Source organism: Benincasa hispida, chromosome 6 (assembly GCF_027475165.1).
Source record: "Benincasa hispida cultivar pf3 chromosome 6, pf3_genome.v1.1, whole genome shotgun sequence".
Lineage (NCBI taxonomy): Eukaryota > Viridiplantae > Streptophyta > Magnoliopsida > Cucurbitales > Cucurbitaceae > Benincasa > Benincasa hispida.
Genome location: NC_143483.1, coordinates 12,191,433 through 12,214,113, shown reverse-complemented (window position 1 = coordinate 12,214,113; position 22,681 = coordinate 12,191,433). Strand labels below are relative to the sequence as shown.

The window sequence follows — 22,681 nt, the reverse complement described above, 5'->3', positions numbered from 1 at the left end:
TTTATTATAATTTATTTATTCTGCAAAGGTACATTTTTAAGGACTCGTAAGTGCATATTATTATGAACCGTTCACAGTTTTACCCTGTTTTTTAGGGAAAAAAAATGTAAAAGTTAACTTTCCAACGACCCCCTTGTACACAGCTCCCCTGCGGTTGAAATTTAGCACAAGTTCTTCAGAGCCTTTTTTCTTCTCCTTTTCTTCTTTTTTTTTTCTTTATATATATATATATATATATATACGTACATAAATCTTTTTTAAGAAAAATATTAATTACCATTACAAAATATCAATGTATTCAATACCATTTATCCATGCATTAACACCACTGTCATCCTTTTTTCTTGTAATTCATAAACAACCAACATGATAAACGAGTGTTGAAAACGATTGCTGTAAGCTACTATTTAAAGCCCTAGTGACCTAAGCCTATATATATATATATGCATAGAAAAGTCATTATTTATCAACTCACCTCCTTTTTCTACTTACCCAAAAATTGCCTTCCCCATCATTTGACCAATTGATGTATGTCATGCATAGAATGGAAAACATCATGTTATTCTATAGTTCATATGCATACATACATATACAAATTGAGAGTTAGGTGCAATATTAAAAGGCTTTTGAAATTACACGTGGAAAAAAAAATGAACAGTTCTCTTTCTATGGCTGGGGTTGGCCTGTCTATATATAAGCCACTTCATCCATCCTCACATCTTATTAGTAGCTTCTTACATCTCTCTCTCTCGAGAAAAACCAGAAGAAAGTAGTGAGAATAGAGAAAATGGGTACAGAGAGACTAAGCTCTTCTCAGGATGATGATGAAGTGAGAAAGGGGCCATGGACAATGGAAGAAGACTTAATGCTAATGAATTACATTGCAAATCATGGTGAAGGAGTGTGGAATTCACTGGCCAAAGCTGCAGGTAAATTCTCTCTGTTTCTTTTAACTCTTGCCCCCCCCCCCCCCCCCCCCCCCTGGCTTCATATTTTCTTATGCTGAATTTTAACTTTGCTGTTTTGAATTTGTAGGTCTTAAACGTACTGGGAAAAGTTGTCGCCTTCGGTGGTTAAACTATCTCCGACCTGATGTTCGGAGAGGCAATATAACTCCTGAAGAACAGCTCTTGATCATGGAATTGCATTCTAAATGGGGTAACAGGTCAGTTTTGATTATGTGAGCTAAACTTGTAGAAGCCTGTTATCAAAAACTGTCTTTGCTTTTCTATATTCTTTCAAGTTAATGGTGGTTATTGTGACAAGTTTGTGACTTTGGGAGGAGGATGAGTATCTTCATTAGTTTTCAAAAATTAAGTTATTTGTGAGAACAAACAATAGAAAACTAGGAGGAAGTAATGATTAATGGTTAGTTACCTCAATTTTTGATGGTCTTCTGATCTGAAAAAGAAAGAAAAGTTTTTAAAAACAGCTCCTAATTGACATATATATCTCATGGACATAAATGCTTTTATGAACATACAAATACAAGTTTTTAGGAATGTTTGACATGGAAAGCAGGATCTTCTCTTTGTACAAAATACCATTTTGAATGGCTTTATTGCACGTTTTAAAAACCTGATAAAGGAAGAAAATGATGAAATTTTTCCATTTTTAGCTGAACCCTCAGCTGTAGTTAGCATTTCCTTTTCATAAAAAGGAAAAAACAAAAGGAGTTTTCTTTTCCGTTCATGGTTTGATGGAGACCCCACTGAGACAAATCTTGTCATCTCTCCTTTTTTATGCTTTATCTGAAGAACATACGTAAGAGAAATATAAGCACGAGAAGAATATGGGAAATACTGAAGATAAATGTCATCAATAACAGAACTCAAAGCATTAATAATATTGTAATTGATCTCCAAATGTGAATAAAACTAAATGTTAGAAGACAATACAGGTGGTCAAAAATTGCAAGGCAACTCCCTGGAAGAACAGATAACGAGATAAAGAACTATTGGAGGACTAGGATACAAAAGCATATCAAGCAGCAGGGGGAAGCCGAGAGAGTTCGTGAACAGATGATATCAATTGGTAGCTGTTCGGAGACGAATGACGACTGTGCTATCAGCCCATATAGCCAAGTTTCGAATTTTAGTAACGTCGCGGAGCCGATGGAGATCAGCTATGACTATTTTCCATCATCTCAAGGGGATATGGAGGCTATGGGATATCAGCAGACAACTTGGGTTTGTGGGGATGGGGCAAATGACAACTGGAGCATGGAGGATCTTTGGTCCATGCAATTACTTAATTGAAATGTTTTCAGAGAGGAACAAGAAGTATTGGGTTTAAATCATGTATAGTTGAACTATGAATAAAAATTTTCCTCTTATATATATGATCTTTTTATGGGATGTTTGATAGAAACTCAAATGGCCATGTCCCCAACCAAACGTGATAAGGACAACCAAACCTTCACCTATCTCCATAATTGGTATGATTTTCTACCAGAGTATAAATTTTCGTGCTTTGCTATCGAAACCATCCATGATCATTTTCTTCCCTAATCAGTATGGGATCTTATTTCAACTCCTAATAAAATTCACGGTCGAAATAGATCTTGAATATTTTTGAGTAATCTCTCATAATTACACAAACTAATTGGTAGTATTTTCTTTCAAAACAACCCATATAAAGAGACTCAAAAATACTTAGGTTAGGTTCGTAAGTCGTTTTCATGCATGAGCATATGCAAGAGAGTTGTTGGGATGTTACAATGGCATCTTTTGAGGAATTTCCTCACATGCTTTTATCATCAAAGTTTGACAGCTTTTTTTTTTTTTTTTTTTTTGGTAAATGTGATAAAATCTACATGTGGCTGATTATGCCTAAGAGAGTTTGGGGATAATGTTTTTTCATGTTGAGCTTTAAATTTTCTAGCCTTTTGCTTTTAAATTAGCCCAATCTCATGTGTAGTTTTGAAAACAGGATGGCATTTTTTCCTTTTTAGGAGTAGTTTTGAAATTATTTCCTCACAATATGGCAAATTTTGAAAATAAGAACTCTCATGTCTGAAGAGTAGTAAATGGATTTCCACATAATGTTATTTGAACATTTTTTTCAATAGCTTAAAACAATTGCAAGTGAAGTAAATAAGGTACTTTCCTTTGTCCTCAATTTATTTGAAACTTTTTGTTTTTTTTTAAAGATATTTGCAACATTTTAAACCTCATTCGGTGACTATTTGGTTATTTTGTTTTTCGTTTTTGAAAACTAAGCCTATAGACGACACTACTTTCACTTTCAAATTTCTTCCTTTACTATCTATTTTTTACCTATGTTTTAAAAAACCAAGTCAAATTTTGAAAACTAAAAAAAGTAGTTTTTTAATTATTTTTTTTTTGTTTCAAGAATTTGGCGAAGAATTCAACCAGTGTACTCAATAAAGATGTAAATCATTGTAAGAAAAGGGAGAAAATAAGTTTAATTTTCAAAAACCATAAACAAAAAATGAAATAGTTACTAAACGAGATCTTAATCTTGGGAATTGTCATAATTGTAATAATCAAGTTCTTTAAGTAAAATTTTCATTTCAATTATTTATGCTCCTAAAGTTCAATGGTTCTTTTAAAATGAATTTAGAAGAATATTAATGAAGTATGTCCTCTCTCAATATTGAGGGACCAAGTTAAAAGTTAAAAAATTTAAAGACTAGATCATATAGAAAAGGAATATATTAGAAAAATAAGAACACTACATTTATTTTAAAATTAGGGTTTGTAAGATAAAATTAGAAAACTCTACACGATTATAATACTATAGAACAAATATTCAACGCACTTAAATGTGATGAGGGTAGCCTCATGCTACAACTTTACTTACATTTTTGACTTTAATCTAATTTAATTAGTATCTTAATAGTAATAAATACACTCAGTACTAATTGATTTCAATTAGAATTTTTTTTCGGGGAGAAGAAAAAACAAATATTCTGTGGAACTTAATTCGGTGGTAATTGATATGATATTCTTTTTTAAAGGTCGAGAGTTCAATCCCCACCTTATAATTGTATTAAAAAAATCAAACAAATGGTGTATTGACAAAAGAAAATGAGATTTGACTTAAATTAAATGTCAAAATGTATGTTTAATTTAACTACTAAGAATGTGTTTGAAATATATTTTCAAGTGATTAATTTAAAAAAATAAGTTATTTCGAAAAAAATTCGAGTGTTTGACAACCAATTAAAATTAATTTTGAAAAAACGAGTCTATAAAATAAGTTAGTTTAAGATAAACACTTGAAACCAATTTCTAGAAAAATGAATTTAGTTAATCTTTCCCTAATTTGAGAAACTTTGATCATTACTTTTGACAACAGTTGCCGACGAATCTGACTACCATCTCCAGCGACTGCTGTCGTTGACCTCGAATCACTACTTTTAGTGACTGTCGGCCAACTTCGGACGCCACGATCGACGAAAATTTCTTTATAGTTTATAGTAATTAGACATTAATAAAAATACTTTTAATATATAACAAATCAAATATAAAAATACTTTTTGAAAAGGAGTTCTAAAACGTTTTATCTTTAAATAAAAATAAATTTTTGAAAAGAAAACATTTTTTTTCCTATTCAGCGAAAATATGTGGCCTATATTGCTTAAAAGAAAAATGTTCGGGTGCGGGTGCTCGTATGTTGATACTGTGTGCACTTCTTCAATCTAGCCAACAAAATTTGATCAAATTTCAATCCGATGACTCTCAAAATTTTGTGGCCATTGAATCGTTTTTCCATAATAAATAAAACCTTCCTAATAGTAGAAAATAAGCATTTTACTTTTTGCAAATATCAATAACATTTTTTTTAAAGGGACCATAGTTTTGTTGGGGCATAAAATTACTCAAAAGGTTTTTAAATATATTTTCATATTTAATTTAAAATTAAAAACGATTTTCTCTATTTAATTTAGATATAAAACGTATTCCTATTAATTTAGATATGAAACATTTGTATATTTAATTAAAATCTGAAATGTTTTCTATATTTAATTTAGATTTTTTTTGGTTGGATGGTAATAAAAAGAAAAGGAAATGGTTATTTTAGTAAAAAAAAAAAGGTGAGATTTGAGTTTGACATGATATCTTTCTCTATTAAAAATGATTTAATTTTGAGCAAAGTTTTCACTCGATTCCAATCCTTCTTCGATGAGTGCATGTCTAAGAATGGTGTTGTGTTAACCTTGAGGAGCAACCGACTTTTGGTGATTTAGCATCGAGGTCGCCCTGATTTACTTTCAAAGCAGTGGATCTTCTAGGCACAACAATGATTGAGATATGGAATTGACGACTAACAAGTTTAAGTGATTGGATTTCAATTCCTTTTAAGGTCAATTTTTTGAAAAAAGAAAATTGTAAAGAACAATTCTTAAAAGGAAAAAAGTCTCGACAAAAAGTCTTTTGCATAATTCAACAATGTGTAGAAAAAATTCGAAGAGTGAATATGATATTATCTTAATATTTTGCACGTGAAACATTATTTTAATTGATATCAACATATATCAAATCAACACTACAAAAAAAAAAAAAAAAAATTGATATGTAGTTCGAATTTCCTTACCTCCAATTATACTTAAAAAAATTGATTTCGACATATATAATGCTTTTCCTTTACCCTTTAAGAATTAAAAATTCTACTTCTTTAGAGGAGTTTAGGTTATTTCCTTAAAAAAAAAAAAAAAAGTTTAGGTTATAAAAATATTTGACCTTGAAAAAACTTTAATTCTTGAGGTCTAAGAAGAAGCGATAAAATATTTTAGTGTCACATCATTTGGCTGTAAAATTTTAATGGGAGAAGGTATAAAATAGGGGAAAAAAAATCCTTTTTGATTCCTAAGTTTTGGGTTTTGTTTTTATTTAGTCTATAGATTTCAAAATGTTATACATTCCGTTCTTAAGTTTTTGAACTTGGTTTCAATTTAGTTTTTAAGTTTCAAACTTCTACAATTTTACAATTGACATTTGAATTTTGCTTCAATTTGTTCTCTATATTAAGATATATACTTTTAACCTCGATTTTTCACTAAATACTCACTTTCCATCTTTAGAATTAATTTTATGTTAACAAATTAAAAATAGTTAAAAGAATTATAATTAATTAAGTTTCACTATTTTGATCACTTTCAAAATTAAATTTAAAATTTCACTTCTTAATTATATTTAATTAATTAATAGAAATTGACGTCAATGATTGAAAGTGAGTATTTAATGGAAAATTAAGGTTAAAAATGTAAATCTTGAATCCCAAGAATCAAATTGAAACAAAACACAAATCTCAAGGATAAAATTATAATATTTTAAAATTTAGAGACTAAATTGAAACAAAACTCAAAATTTAACGACTAAATGTGTAATATTTTAAAACTAAAGATCAAATAGAAATTAGAGTACAAAAAAGATATTACTCTCTATTAAATAAGATTGTAAGTTGTAATGTGAATATTAATATTGAACTTGCAATCTTTAACCTATAAAGTGATGTCATTTACCATAGATGGTGAAAGAGGTTAAGGGCTTCCTCAAAATAAATAATTAGTAGTAATAATAATAATTAAGGTTAAGGATTATTGTGTATCAATTGCATATGACTTTTTGCATCTCTATTATCTTTTACCTTAATGCAATTAAATTTGTATTTATTGTAATTTCTTTTATATTCATATGTGACAGATTTAGATTAATCAAGCTCAATTACCAAAATAAAAAATTGTCATTTAGAACTTTAAACTAGTAAACTAATTGAAACATAGTTTAGTAAGTAGGTTAAGTAATGAAGTAATTAAAATTAATTGCCAATAAAATTTTAACTTATGCTGCAACTAATGTAGTTTTATTTTTATTAACTATAATATGATACCGTTAAACACTAACGACTTTTGTTCAGGGCTATTTATTAAAAAGAGAAATAACTAATAAGCTACCAAATGGTGTTCATTATTACCCCAATAAATTTAGTGGTGAATTTTTTTTTTTTAAAAAAAGCCATTTGGGAAAAAGACTTTTAAAAAAGTCCAAAAAAGTGAAAATCTTGAAACCCTATAGAACCAAAGAGATGTAATTAAAATCTCAATGATAAAATTGTAACATGTTAAAAAGAATGGGCTGAAATGAAGTCAAACTCAATTTATGGATAAAAAATGTAATATAAAATCTATGGACCAAATGGAAACTTGATTTAAAACTTTAAAGATCAAAAAAGATTTTTTTTCAAGATCTTTTTATCTTTGAATCAATAACCCATTATTTGAATCATAATGAAATTTTAACCATAGATTTTATTTATTTATTTGGATTTTTTAAACATGACATTTAAAAACCGACATAAAACTTGAACTATCAAAATCGAGATTAATGATTTGATTATCCTACCCCACATATAAATAAAGAAAGAACATAAAATTTAAATGATTTTGATGACAATGAGTTATCGATGTTAAAATTGAAATCCAATTAGCAATCTTGAATAAGTAACTTTTTTTTTTTAGTACAACAAGTGAGATATAATGATTTGAATCTACTACTTCAAGAAAGATAGTACATGTTGATGTTGTTGAGTTATGTTCATTTTAATCTATTGAATAAATAACCTATTAGTTTTTAAAAAGTAAGGTCCTATAGAATTTGAAAACAGAAATTTGAAAGCAAGGGATTTAATTAAAAGTGAAGCACAGATACTTCGTGTGAGGCAAAGAATCCGTATCAGACACGTATCGAATACCGATACTTCAAGATACTTTCCAAATACGTATTTAACACGGGATTTGACGTATCTATTTCTATAATACTTTTTTTTAAAGAAAAAAAGACAAACAACTCATCTAATATTTCCCAATCTAAAAGTAGGCAACCAATTTAAAAAGCTCACTCTTTGAGTCCAAAACTAAAAGGAAAAAAATAAATAAAAGACCAAACCCTAGAATCATCTAATCTTCATCTTTACATTTGAGTTCCCACAAAATTTACCAAAATATAAATCATTTGGATATCTTCAACAATTCAATGAAGAAGTTCTTCGTTTATCTTCATATTTCTCTCTCTAATCTTCTTCTTTGTAATATGAGTTACTTTTCTATTGCATTTTATTAACTATTGTACTTCAACATCTTAGGTGTTGTTTTTTTTGTATTGCATTTCACTGTTTGTATTCTATTTTGTGCTATTGTTATTAACTTGTATGCTAAATTTATCTATATCCTAGTTTTTTTTAAGAAAAAAAATGTATCTTCAATATATCAGTATCCTCGTTTTTTAGAAATGTATATATTAAAAAATATATATAAAAAATGACGTATCTTTAGACATATCCGTACTTTAGTTTTTTAGAAATTGACGAATCGTTGTATCCGATCGTATTTGTATCGTGTAACCGTATCTATGTTTGTGCTCCATAAATTAAAATAGAGTTGTATTTCATGTTTTCAGGTATGTATTTGGTAGCAGATTCGTAAAATTGAATTCTAATTTAAACAATCGTTTAAAATGTGTTTAATACTATATATTTATAAATCATAAAACTAGTTATAGTTACCCATTAATATGTAGTCGACAATAAACTATTATTAATTTATATATGAAGATGATTTATGTTTAAAAAATTATATAACTATTATTTTGTAATATGACATAATTTATAATATATTAGATAATAAATATTATATTTTTTTTAAAAAAAAGTGAATTGAGTTTATTACATGACATATTATATTTCTAAATATTTTATCTTTATTTAATAAAAAATTTTATTTTAAAATTAAAATCCAAAATCTAGATAAAATAAAAATATAAAAAATATTGTTTTCAAAATATATATAATTTTTAAAAATAGGGTGAGATTCACCGACATTAATGTGAAGTCTACGAATATTTGTGAAGGTAAATTTATAATACGAACAAGAGGAGTGTGGTACTGAAAAATTATTGAACTTCCTTGGATATGTGTCCAACCATTGTTGTCATGTGTAAAATGAGTAATAAATTAGTAATTATGAATTTGATTCTATAAAAAGATTTTGAGTTATTGGTGGATTCTTGAATTTTATAAAAAGATCAAGTAGGGTAAAAATTTCTTGAGAGGCATTTAAAGAATAAAGAGTGGACCTAAATTTGATTTATCTCAATATGCATGGCGTTTGTTCAACCCTAGCTTCTTTTCTTCAATTTATTGTATTTTTTTTTAAAACCAAAATAAATAAATCTTAATTATGAGTGTATATATGAATCTTCAATTTATTGCACTTTGATTATGGGTGTGTGTATATATATTGATTTTGCTTATTAAATTGTTGATTTTGGTTGCTAAAAGTTTAATGCAAATCTTTCCCTTTTTTTAAAAATATGAAAATTTGAACCTTTCGATCTTGAAGAAAAGAGTTCATATTATTGTGGGTAGATTTATCGACATAGGCCAAATCTTGAGTCTAAAAGTTTAGAAAGATAGGAGGCCTACAAACTCGTGAAGAGCCTAGGAGAGCTCGGAGGACCCATGGAGAGCTCAAAAAGGACCTATGGAAGAGCCTATAAGAGTTTAGAGAACCAATGAAGAGCCTAGAAGAGCTTAGAGGACCCATGAGGATGTTGTGTGTGTTTATCCCACTTGTTGCACAAGCAAGACTTTATTTTAAGGGTTTTCTACACATGAAGCCTTAATAAGGGATCTATATTTCATTAATGTTCAAGTTTTTCCTTATTTACAAGAATGTCTAACTTCCTTAAAAAATGACAATAAAATTAGGGCAAAATTACCATTTAATCCCAAACAATAAATTAATTATACATTTTCTAAAATAAGAAAGAGAAAAAGGTTTTAAATGGGCACGTTTTTAAGGAAAAATATATTAAATCATCAAATACCACAACTTTCCATATTCTTCAATTTATCTCTCAAAACCCTTATCTATCTATCTATCTATCTATTTATCTATCTATATATATTCAATATATATTGTAATATATGTACTTTTTCTTTCTTTTTTTTTTTTTTTTTTTTGCAGCTTTTATAGGAGATTTGATATATATTGTGATATATGTATTTGTTTATTTAATATAAATGAGATTTTTTTTTTTATTATTTAGACTTCATGTATTATGATATATACAAATTTGTTAATATTTCTAACTACGTAAATGGTATTGATGATATATATATCTTGTGATGTAAATGAAATTTATGATATATACTGTGATTTATGTCGAACATTAAGTCAATATGTGATTTATAGATGGTGATATATTTCATATATTAATTTATATTGTGATGTACCTCAAGCACTTAGTGAAACTCTCATATATAGAGTGCTAAATTTTATATATTAGTTAGGATATTTTCAAATATCTAACAAAATGTTCTAAGGTATATTTAAAATAACCATGAATTCATCAGATAAACCAATGAGTTGATATATGAAATCAACGTAAATAGAAAATGAAATTTCATTAAATGCATTTTCTCTCTCCAATTAAATAAAAGGAATAAAATCTCAATACATAAATGCATTTTCTCTCTCCTATATTAAGAGTACTTCGTAAATATAGACTTTTTTTTCTAATGCCACATTCTCTATCCAGCCACCCATCACATTTAAGGGTATTTCAGTCCAATTTTTTTTTATTAAATCTCATATACGAAAATATCAAAAAGTTTGGACATTTATGAAAATAAGTTTTGAAAAGGGATTGAATCTATAATAATTCCTTATTTTAAACTTGTGTTTTGTTAGCCCAATTGGAGCTAATTTTTTGGGTGGCCCATCTTGTAAGCCCTAGGTTTTATTTTATGTGATATGAAGATGACCTAGAGGAAGGAGAGTGAAAAAAAGAAGCAAAAAATCGGAGAGAAAGATAACAGTTTGATTTTTCAGCGACAACATCCACAAAGTTGTCAATTGCCGGAGTTTAAACTGTTGGATCGTGCTGAAATTTGGGACACATAGGGGCTTGCTTTTAACGTTTGGATCATTTTTTGAAGCTTTGGTGCCTTAATCACTATCGAACATAACCTATAAAATTGGGTGATTTTCATTTTTTTTATCTCTTAAGTGTTCATCTTTTATGTATGAAAGTATTGTGGATAGTGAACCTTTGTATGACTGATTTGGGTTCTTTTTTCCTCAATTTTATCATAATAAGAGAAGTTGACAAGGGTGGACCCTCACAAGTCCCATGGTTTTTACTTTTCACATCAAAGGGGTTTTCCACATATAATTCGTGTGTGCTCTTTGCTTTTAGTCTTCCATAATTTTGAGGTTTATTGTTGTACACTATTGGTCGATTGCTTGTAATTATTTGGCTATTTATTTGTGGTGTTTTGGAGAACAATATTTGGTTGACTGTTTTGGAGGAGATCAATAGATTATTATTATATTTTTGAGTCCTATCAATTGGTATCAGAGCGAGTTTTAATTTAATCATTGTTATGAAGTTTACTAGTAATAGTGGAGGTAGTTCAATAATAAAATTGACATCAACCAATTATTCCATATGGATACCGATATGGAGGATTCGTTATATTGCAAAGATTTGTTTGATCCAATTGAAATAACCACAAAAGCAGATGACACAATTTCAAGACTTGCAAAACTAGAGAAAATAGAAGAAAAAGATTGGGAAAAGTTAAAGAGAACAACTTTGGCACTATTAGACAGTTGGTTGATATTAGCATTTTCAACCATGTGTCGAAGGAGTGACCCATATGAGTTGTGGAAGAAATTAGAAGGTCTTTATGAAAGGAAAACCGCACATAACAAAACTTCTTTAATCAAACAACTTGTTAATTTGAAATTGAAGGGGAGAAAGTATGTTTATGAGCATTTTAGTGATTTTCAGGATATTATTAATAAGTTGACTGCTATGAAGATTGATTTTGATGATGAAATTGCAGATTTTCTTCTTGTTGAATTCTTTGCTGGACAGTTGGGAAACCTTAGTTGTGACTATTAGTAACTCTGCTCCAAAAGGTGTTTTGTCTTTGGATCTTTTCAAATAAAGCATGTTCAATGAAGAGATAAGAAGAAAGGAGATGGGAGTTAATAATTCACATGCTCTTGTTGCTGAGAATTGTGGAAGAAATAAGATTAAGGGACCTAAAGACCGTGGTAACTCAAGAGGGAGGTCTAAGTCTAGAGACAAAGATACTAGGACATGTCATTATTGTAACAAGCTTGACCATATAAAAAGTTTTGCTATCGTTTAAAGAAATAACAAAGTAAGAAGCCAGGCGTACAAAAAGAGAAATTTGATTAAAAAAAATACTACAGTAGCTATTTCCTAGAGTGATAATGTTGTCACCTTGATTTGTGCAACCAGTGAGTGTCATCATGTAGAGAGTTCAAAAATAGAGTGCGTAGTAGATTCAGGTGCTTCATACCATTGTGTTCCCAAAAGATATTATTTCATGAATTATCAATCTTGTGATTTTGGTAGTGTGAAGATGTGAAACGAGAGCTCAACTAGCATAGTTGGGTTAGGTGATATTCGTGTGAAGACAAGTGTTGGGTGAACGCTTACATTAAATAATGTGCACCATATTCTTGATTTACGTCTTAACTTATTGTTTGTAAATGTTCTTGATCAAGAGGATTTCGACATACCTTTTGTGATGGAAAGTGAAAATTGTCTAAGGGTTCAATAATAGTTACTCAAGGTGAGTTATGTTGCTCTTCATATAAAACAAACTTGAGCATATGTCTTCTGAGTAGAATGTGTTGGGGTTGATGCCCTAAATCTTGTAGGGTTCTATAGTTAGTAAACCTTGTATGAACAAACATATCTGTGATTAATAATATTTGATATTTTATTCAATGTGTCTATAAAATATATGATATTTTAGTTGCATCGACCACAAACTAAGAAACTAACATCCAAGGTTATCGTTGTAACTTAAACATGTATGTGAAGATATACAGGTGAATCATGTTTAAGTGATAACCTAAATGGTCTGTAGTATATGGATAAAGCTAGGTACCTTATCCTTGTGACACTACGAGTATGGCCTATTTTGTAGGTATTACAAATGTTGTAAAGTGTTATAAATGATCTGATTCTGATCATTCATGTATTAGACATGCGAAGAGGGATATTCTATACAAAGGAGTTTGTATAAGACCGGACCAAGAAATGTTTAGTCTCGCTATATAACGACATTCATAATAGAGACTTTCATTTCACTAGGATGACTATAGGTAACATGACCTTAATCCTGAGTGAGTTGTGAACTCTTGCCTATGAGCGGTTCTTTGATTTACATAGATGAGAGTGGCCAGATCGTCGACTTACCAAGCCTACCATTTTGGGGCTTCGTCTGATTGAGGAGCTGAGAACTTAGCTACACAAGATGGAATTTCCTTCTTCCTCGAAGCAAGGGTAAGTAGATAAATTGCTTTCTTAAGGGCTGATTCCGGGTCTTGAACAATGTGGCGCCATACCCTCTTTTGGTCAGAGAGAGGTTTAGTCATAGTGGGACTATGATCTATTGTTCATTAAAGGGATCGGTGGTACTTAAGGAATTAGATATAACTATAGGGACAAAACGGTAATTTGACCCAGTTGTACTTATGAGCAATTTGTGAAGGGTCATCGTATTGTTGATTGGTTATATCCAATGGACACAAAAATATATCTGTAGTGCGAAGAGTGCAGCTATCGGTCTTTAGTGGAGTGCCCAACAGTTAACAGATAGTATATAATGTGATTAAAGAGTTTAATCAATTATTCACGTACCACTGGAGCTTCAAGCTACAGGTCTATAAGATCCCCTTAGTAGCTCAAAGGCTTTAGTTGAGAATCAATTTTTGGGTTAATTTGAAATGTTCAAATTAATAAGAGGGAATTTAATTATATATGATTCAATTATATATGATATAATTGATATAATGTATTTGATACATTATTGTTTAATTGGAGGAATAAATATTTGAATATGATTTAGATATATTCTCTATAAATAAGATTCATAGTTGTTAAATTTAATATAAATATGTTTTATATTAAATGCCATAAAATAGAGAAAAATAACTATGGTTTATATATTGTATATGATGCAATATTAAAACTATAGGTTATAAATATAATATGATAAGTTGGTTATCATATTTATTTATAATTATTATTTATTTGATAATTAATTCCATTTTTCTCTCTAACTACCATTAGCGGGAAGTTAATCAGTTTTATGGCAAAACAGAATAAAATAAAATTTGATTTTATTGTTCCAAATCAGAGTATTCATGATTGAAAGTCTTTTACACGATTTCCTTGAGAGACTATACGATTAACTTGGAAAGTCTATACGATAGACTTGATCGCCTAAATGATTGAGAGATTTTTCTATGCGATAGGCTATTCCTCGATCGTCTTCCTCCTATAACTCCAAAACACCCTCCTAACCAAAATAGCTAGAGTCCACCACTCTTGAGTTCTCACACCGAGAATACCAAGATAACTAAGTGGTAGTATCCTCTTTTGGTTCGAGAGTTGTGTTGCTGTTTGCTGCTATTTTGATTTCGTGCTTATTTGAGGCGTTCGTGTAAGTTCGAGGGATTAATGGAAGAAGAGTTCTTCAAAGGTATAATCTTTTGAACCTTATTTATTATTCAAAAGCATGTTGTAATTTAGTTAAAGTGTATAATCTGTCTGTATTTACTTTAAATGTCTTTTTCAATCAAAATGGGATTTGAACGACCCGCTTCCTCTCAAAGGTTCTCTGTAAAACGAGTTCTTTCAATTGGTATCAGAGCCAGGTTGTGTTCTGATTTCCAAATTCCATTTCTTGTATTGAATCATTTACAGTTTAGTGGGTTTTAACTTCTACATTGCGTTTAATGGTTAAATGTATATGGATGTTGTTGATGGATGTTTAGGGATAGTTGTTTCTATTTATGGCTTTCTTTTTTAAATTTACAAAAGTTAATTTGTAAGGGCCCTTACGTTTTTGGGCATTAATTCCTGCAGCCGGGTCTGTATTTGTTTTGTTTTTTGAGTTGTTCGTGAAGCAGCAGATGCAAGAGTTGCAGTTCGTTTCGATGGAGAAGACGAAACGGTGATCACATCGTGTAGCTTGAGCTAAACGATCGTTTAGATTTAATTATGCGTTTGTGTAGAATTTTCTATACAATCGTGTAACATTTGCTAAATGATCACATAGCTAATGCTATGCGATCGTGTAAAGTGTTTACTCGATCGTATTGCGTTGGCTGCATGATCTCGCGTAGGCACTTGAGGGGTGAATGATTGCACGATATTCGATACTCGACCCAAGGCGTGCATGCTAAACGATCGTATAGACTATCATGTTCATCGCATAGTTAGTCGCTACACAATTGCATAGTATACGATACTCGTTGCACGCTACCCGGTTGTGTCGGCTATCATGCTTATCGCATAGTCTTTAGCTACACGATCGCACGGCATGCGTTACTCGTAGCGCACTGCATGATCGCGTGGACTTTCATGCTCAGTGCATAGTCCAAAGCTACACGATCGTTTATAGTCGACGCTTGATGCTCGATGATCAAAAGGATCTGCTACACGATCAAGGCTTCAATGCAAGCATTTCAAGGCCTGATTCAACTTGTTCCGAACTGGTTGACTCAAACTTTTGTAATAGATTAGCCCCTTTTTTTTTTTTTAGATATACTATCCTGGTCCATAAACTTTATTTAAATATGCATATGATGTATGTTTATCCTATGTGCCACAATGTATGTCATATAGTTTTAAAACCCACCATAAGTTATGCATTTAATTCATGCATCATTTTATATTAAAAGTGTTATAATATATTAGTATGCATGATTAAATTACTTAAAGCAAGCTCATGCATCATATAATATAAGTGTTATAATATATGTATGCATTATAGCATATCCATGCATCATTTATATTATAAATGTTATAATATATGGTTGTATATATGTATGGAATGTATGCTTAGTTCATTACTTGGATTATATAAAAGTTATATATTAGTAATGAATGAACATTGTATGAAGCATGACACTACCTTAGGTTTATTTATTAAGTATTATAAACGACTTATATATATCTAGCTTGCAATGTTGAATGGTTTTAATTGTTTCATTTTTTTTATAAAAGTTATAATTAATGAAATTTAGAATTAAAATCAATAATAAAGAATTGCATGTAAACCTTAGGCTTTCATCATCTTTTAAAAGTGTTTTAAAATTTGATTGAGATAGACCTAAGATCACATTTCTAATAAGATTAGAAATCTAAGTTTAATCTTTTAAATCAGTTTAATAGGATTAAATTGATTCTAATAAAAGATTAAATATGTAACAAAAGTATCTATAAGAGACCTTTTGGCTAAAACGGTTCTGGCTAGACTGGGATACTTAAATCAATGGAAATGTCACACCCCTACTTGGGAACCTACCTGGAAAGGTGAATTTGATAAATTTGTTACATGCATGTAAATTTTATGGAAGTCTGTTAAAGTGTTTAATAATACTTGAGTCAAAGTTTTTTAATCATCAAAAGCAAGTGTTTTTTTTTAGCAAATTAAACAAATCACTTAGATAAAATCAGTAGCCGGATTTTCTAAGTTAATGAACCCTAGGTAGAACACTTAGTGGGAGGTAAATGGGGTATATGATACTTCACTTAATCTTTACACGTTTCTCCCTAAAAGTTCATACCGTGAGATCTATCCTCGGCCTTGAGGCAACTCAGGAGTGTCCCCCTACCGGTGGCATTTGGGTAGGTCAATACCAAGGTGAATGGAGAGAATGTTCATAGTAAGTAGGAGAGGGACATGTGACAACATATCCTCGTGGCATCGTGGGTGCATCATCTTGTGGCATCGTGGGTGTCTCCCTAAAAGATGGCAATTTTGCACAACTCTTTATTTGATCTTTAGAAATGGATAGGGTTGCTTTAGTCTCTTGTCCTAATCAACTTTTTCCTAAGGTTGGCTCATTAGAGCGAGACTCTAGGGCCTAAAATGAGGGGTTACACTTACACAGAATTGTTAAGGATGTTAACAACTTCTAGACCGAAAAATGGTGACTATTAGATTCAATTACGAGGAGTTGTTTCTATCTAATGGTTGAGATTGTCTCATTTCAATGAAGGGGCACTTGATCACCCTACGGTAAATTTTGTCTTGCTTCACTGAAGCATCATTGCAAAATAGATGTCACTTAGGGTACACTAGACTATTTTGCTAAAACTTAATTGTTTTTAAAAGTGGTTTAATGTAAATAGACTTATTTAAGTTTGTTCATTTTTCAACAATTTAATATGGGCTACCGCTACACTTTCTTTATTTGTCGTCGATAAACTGACAGACAAAAATTACGCTAGTTGGAAAAACACGATACTAATCATTGATGACCTCCGCTTTGTCCTTACAAAGGAGTGTCCTATTCTACCTCCTACTGCTGCTCAAAACATTTGAGAAGCGTATGAACATTGAACACGAGTGAATGAAAAGGCCTGAGCATATATCTTGGCCAGCCTTAACGAAGTTTTGGCCAAGAAGCATAAGCCCATGATCACTGCATACGAGATCATGGATTCCCTGAGGGGAATGTTTGGACAACTTTCCACGCAGCGCAGCTCAGGCATGACACTCTGAAGTGAAGGAACTCTATTTATAGAGGACCTTTGAGTGGAAGCGGATCGTCCAAATCCCATTTTGATTGAATGCTACATTTACAGTCATAAAAGAACAGATTATTCATCAGAAACTAAATTACAACATACTTTTAAATAAAAACAAAGGATTAAGAGACTATACCTTTGAAGAATCGTTCTTCAAGTAATCCCTCAATCTGACTCGTTCACGAATGTGTCGAACAACTCGAACACTCCTCAAACAAGCAGCAAGCAGCAACTTGATCCTCGAACCAAACAGGACACTACCACTTGGTGACCTTAGTATTCTCGGTGTGAGAATTCATGAGTGGTGGGCTCTGGCTAATTTTGGTTAGAGGGATAGTTTGGTGTGGAGGAGGAAGACGATCGTGTAGTGAACAACACTATTGCGTAGACGAACTAGTTTATCGCAGACTTCCTACTCGATCGTTTAGTCTCTCAAGAAACGTGTAGTCACTCTATCGAGTAATGCTTGTCTCTATTTGGAATTCTGAAATCAAATTTCCTTTATTCGTTTTTGCCACAAAAACTAGATAACTATCCACTGAGGGTGGTTATGGAGAAAAAAGAATTTAATTATCAAATAATTAATAAATATAAATAAATATGATAACTGACTTATCATATTATATTTATAACATATAGTTTTAATATTGCATCATATACAATTTATATTAAATTTAATAATTATGAATTATATTCAAATATTTGTTCCTCCAATTAAACAATAATGTATCAAATATATTATATCAATTATATCATATATAATTGAATTAACTTAATTATATCATATATAATTAAATTTCCTCTTGTTAATTTGAAAATTTCAAATTAACCCAAAAATTGATTCTCGACTTAAATCCATTGAGCTACCAAGGGGACCTCATGAACCTATAGCTTGAAGCTCCAACAGTACGTGAATAACTGATTAAACTCTTTAATCATATTATCTACCATCCGTAACTGTCGGGCACTCCACTAAAGATCGACAGCTGCACTCTTCGCACCAAATATATTTTTATGTCCATTGGATATAATCAATCAACAGTACGATGACCCTTCACAAATCGCTCGTAAGTATAGCTGGGCTAAATTACCGTTTTGACTTTGTAGTTACATCAAACTTCTTAAATACCACTGATTCCTCTAATGAACAATAGATCATAGTCCCACTATGACTAAACCCCTCTCGGGCCAAGAGAAGGTGTGGCGCCACATTGTTCAAGACCCAAAATCAACCCTTAATGGAGCAATTTATCTACTTATCCCTGCTTCGGGGAAGGAGTGAATTCTTTCTTGTGTAATTGAGTTCCCAGCTCCCCAATCAGACAAATCCCCAAAATGGTAGGCTTGTTGAGTTGACAATCTAGCTACTCTCACCCATAAAAATCAAAAAACCGCCCTCATAGGCAGGAGTTCACAACTCACTTAGGATTAAGGTCATGTTACCTATGATCATCCTAGTGAAATGAAAGTCTCAATTATGAACGACATTATATAACGAGACTAAATATTTCTTGGTCCGGTCTTATACAAACTCCTTTGTATAGAATATCCCCGCTCGCATGTCTAATACATGAATGATCAAGATCAGATCATTTGTAGCATTTTAAAACATTTGTAACACCTACAAAGAGGGTCATACTCATAGTGTGACCAGGATAAGGTATCCAACCTTATTCATATACTACAGACCATTTAGGTTATCACTTAAACACGATCCACTTGTATGTCTCCACATACATGTTTAAGTTACAATGATAACCATGGATCTTAGTTTATTGGTTTGTGATTAATGCAACTAAAATATCATATATTTCATAGACAGAAATGAATAAAATATCGTATATTATAAATCACAGAATGTTTGTTCATACAAATGTTTACAAACTACAGGACCCTATGAGGCATCAACCCCAACATGAAGTACATCTATAACTCAAGCATGAAGGAGAGAATATCTGTTCAGGAACATATTCTAAACATGATGGTCCACGTGACGGAGATGAACGGGTCAAGCATCGATGAGGCCAGCCAGGTTATATCATTCTGGAGTCGTTACTAGAAAGCTTCCTTCATTTTTTTAACAATGCTATTCTAAACAAGGTTGACTACAACTTTACAACTTTACTCAATGAGTTGTGGACTTTCCAATCTTTGTTGAAAAGCAAGGAAAAAAATATTGGTGAAGCAAATGTTGCTTCATCATCCAAAAAATTTTACAAAGGTTCGACCTCTGGAACTGAGTCTGCACTTTCTTCCTCTGGCACTAGAAAGTAGAAGAAGAAGAAGGGTGGTAAGGGGAAGGTGTCTACTAACCCACAACCTACTGCTCCAAGGGGTATGCAACCAATGCAAGTTGACAAGGTAAAGTGTTTTCATTGCAACCAGGATAAGCACTGGAAGAGGAACTGCCCTAGATATTTGGCTGAGAAGAAGAAGGCCAAATAAGGTATATGTGATTTACTAGTTTTGGAATTTTTTTTAGTAGAGAATGATGATTCTGCCTAGATTATTGACTCTGGGGCCACTAACCATTTTTGTTCTTCCTTTTAGGGAATTAGTTCCCGGTTGCAACTTGGTGCTAGTGAGATGACGATGCGAGTTGGAACCAGACATATCTTCTCAGCTGTGGCAGTGGGAGGTCTCCAGTTGACTTTACAAAATAAGTTTATCATTCTGAATGATGTATATGTAGTTCTCGAGTTAAAGAGGAACTTAATTTCTATAAAGTCTTTGCTTGAATGTAATTATCAACTACATATTTTAGTTAATAAAATGTTTATTTCGAAAAAATGGTATTGATATTTGTTCTAAACAACTCGAAAGTAATTTGTGTGTGCTAAGGCCATTAGCAAAAAATGCCCTCCATAACATAGAGATGTTTAAAACTATCATAACTCAAAATAAAAGACTTAAAATTTCTCCTAAAGAAAACATCCAACTTTGGCACCTAAGATTAAGGCACATTAATCTTAATAGGATTGAGAGGTTAGTGAAGAATGGACTTCTAAGCGAGTTAGAAGAAACTTCTTTACCTATGTGTGAGTCATGCTTTGAAGGAAAAATGACCAAAAGACCTTTTACTGGAAAAGATTATAGGGCCAAAGAGCCTCTAGAGCCAGTGCATTTAGACCTTGCAATCCGATGAATGTACGAGCCAGGGGAGATTATGAATATTTCATCACTTTCACTGATGATTATTTAAGGTATGGGTACGTTTATTTAATGCAACATAAGTCCGAGTCCTTTGAAAAGTTCAAAGAGTTCAAGGCTGAAACTGAAAGCGCATTAAATAGAACAATTAAAATACTTTGATCTGATCGAGGTAGAGAGTTTTTGGATTCTGATTTCCAGAACTATAAGATAGAACATGGAATAGTATCCCAACTTTTAGTACTGGTACACCTTAGCAGAATGGTGTATCAGAGAGGAGAAATTGAACCCTGTTGGACATGATTCAGTCTATGATGAGTTACGCTTCCTTATCTGATTCGTTTTGGGGTTATGTAGTAGAAACTGCAGCTTATATCCTGAACTGTGTTTCCTCCAAGAGTGTTGCTAGAATATCTTTAGAGTTATGGAATGGTCATAAAGCTAGTTTACGTCATTTTCGTATCTTGGGTTGCCCAACACATGTGCTTGAGGCTAATCCTAAGAAATTGGAACCACGTTCAAGGTTATGCCTATTTGTAGGTTACCCCAAAAGAACGAGAGGAGGTTATTTTTAGGAGGATCATATAAGGGAGCACAAACCTAGAAGCAAAATCATGTTGAATAAGCTTTCCAAAGAAACTACTGAATCTTCAACAAGAGTTGTTGAAGAGCCTATTACCTCAACAAGAGTTGTTGAAGTAGGTTCACCTAGTAGGACAACTCCACTTCAAGTGTTGAGAGAACCTCGACATAGTAGGAGGGTTGCGAACCCACCTATTTGCTATATGAGTTTAACTGAAATCCTGGCTATGGTAGCTAATGGCGAGGTTGAGGATCCATTGTCTTATAAGAAGGCAATGGAGGATGTTGACAGAGATGAATGGATCAAAGCCATGGATCTCAAAATGGAGTCTATGTACTTCAATTTAGTTTGGGATCTTGTAAATCAACCTGATGGGGTTAAAGCTATAAGTTGTAAATGGATCTACAAAAGGAAATAGGGTGTTGATGGGAAGGTGCAAACCTTCAAGGCTAGACTAATGGCAAAGAGTTATACCCAGGTAGAGAGAGTCGACTATGAGGAGACTTTCTCACATGTTGCCATGAGAAGTCTATTTGAATCCTCCTATCTATTTTTTTATATTATGACTATGAGATATGGCAAGTGGATGTCAAAACTGCTTTTCTAAATGGCAATCTTGAAAAGACCATTTATATGGTACAATTCGAGGGATTCAAGTCCAAGGTCAAGAGAAAAAGGTTTGCAAGCTGAATCAGTCCATTTATGGACTGAAACAAACATCTCGATCTTGGAATATAAGGTTTGATACTGCGATCAAATCTTAATTGACCGTCATCAATAAAGAGTTATAGATGTTAAATCAATAAATGTTATTGTTTGTATTGTTGTCTACTTTGTCTTGATAGTTCTAAATCCAATAAACTAATATCCAAGGTTGTCTTATGAGTCTTTAACTGTATGTGAAGATATACATGGATCAATGTTCAAGATACAGCCTAAAGAGTCTATAGTATAGGGATAAGGTCAGGTACCTTATCCTTGTAACATTGTGGATATGACCCACTTTTTATTTGATACAAACGTAATGACCCAACGTGTTTGTGTAAGTAACACATGAGTGACGGTATCCTATGAAATGAGTTTGCATAAGACTGGATCACGAAATAGTAATCACTAGATGTAACACCGTTGATTAGTTAGATTTCTAATTCAATAGGATGACCTAGGCGACTTAGTCTTAGTCTTGAGTATATTATGAACTCCTATTCACGAGGGATTGTCCTTTGATTTGTATGGGTGAGGATGGCCAGGTCGCTGACCCAATATGCCTACCATTTTAGGGATAGACGAAGTGAGGAGTTGGGAACATAATAATACAAGATGGAATTCA

The 22,681-nt window shown here is 31.6% G+C and overlaps 1 protein-coding gene across 1 annotated transcript; it reads left to right on the top strand.

Moving 5' to 3' along the window:
• Positions 1-648: 648 nt before the first annotated feature.
• Positions 649-2,339, top strand: LOC120079098 (MYB-like transcription factor EOBII). The gene is made up of 3 exons (XM_090314767.1): positions 649-929; positions 1,036-1,165; positions 1,901-2,339. The coding sequence occupies exons 1-3, from the start codon at positions 788-790 to the stop codon at positions 2,256-2,258; spliced, it is 630 nt and encodes a 209-aa protein (XP_090170893.1). The 5' UTR covers positions 649-787; the 3' UTR covers positions 2,259-2,339.
• The last annotated feature ends 20,342 nt before the right edge of the window (positions 2,340-22,681 follow it).

What these genes read in the sequence shown, in the direction of transcription:
- LOC120079098 (XM_090314767.1), top strand. Translation starts at nt 788, where the DNA reads ATGGGTACAGAGAGACTAAGCTCTTCTCAGGATGATGATGAAGTGAGA. An exon ending in TTCACTGGCCAAAGCTGCAG is followed by an intron (nt 930 to 1,035) that starts GTAAATTCTCTC and finishes TTGAATTTGTAG; the next exon opens with GTCTTAAACGTACTGGGAAA. An exon ending in CATTCTAAATGGGGTAACAG is followed by an intron (nt 1,166 to 1,900) that starts GTCAGTTTTGAT and finishes AAGACAATACAG; the next exon opens with GTGGTCAAAAATTGCAAGGC.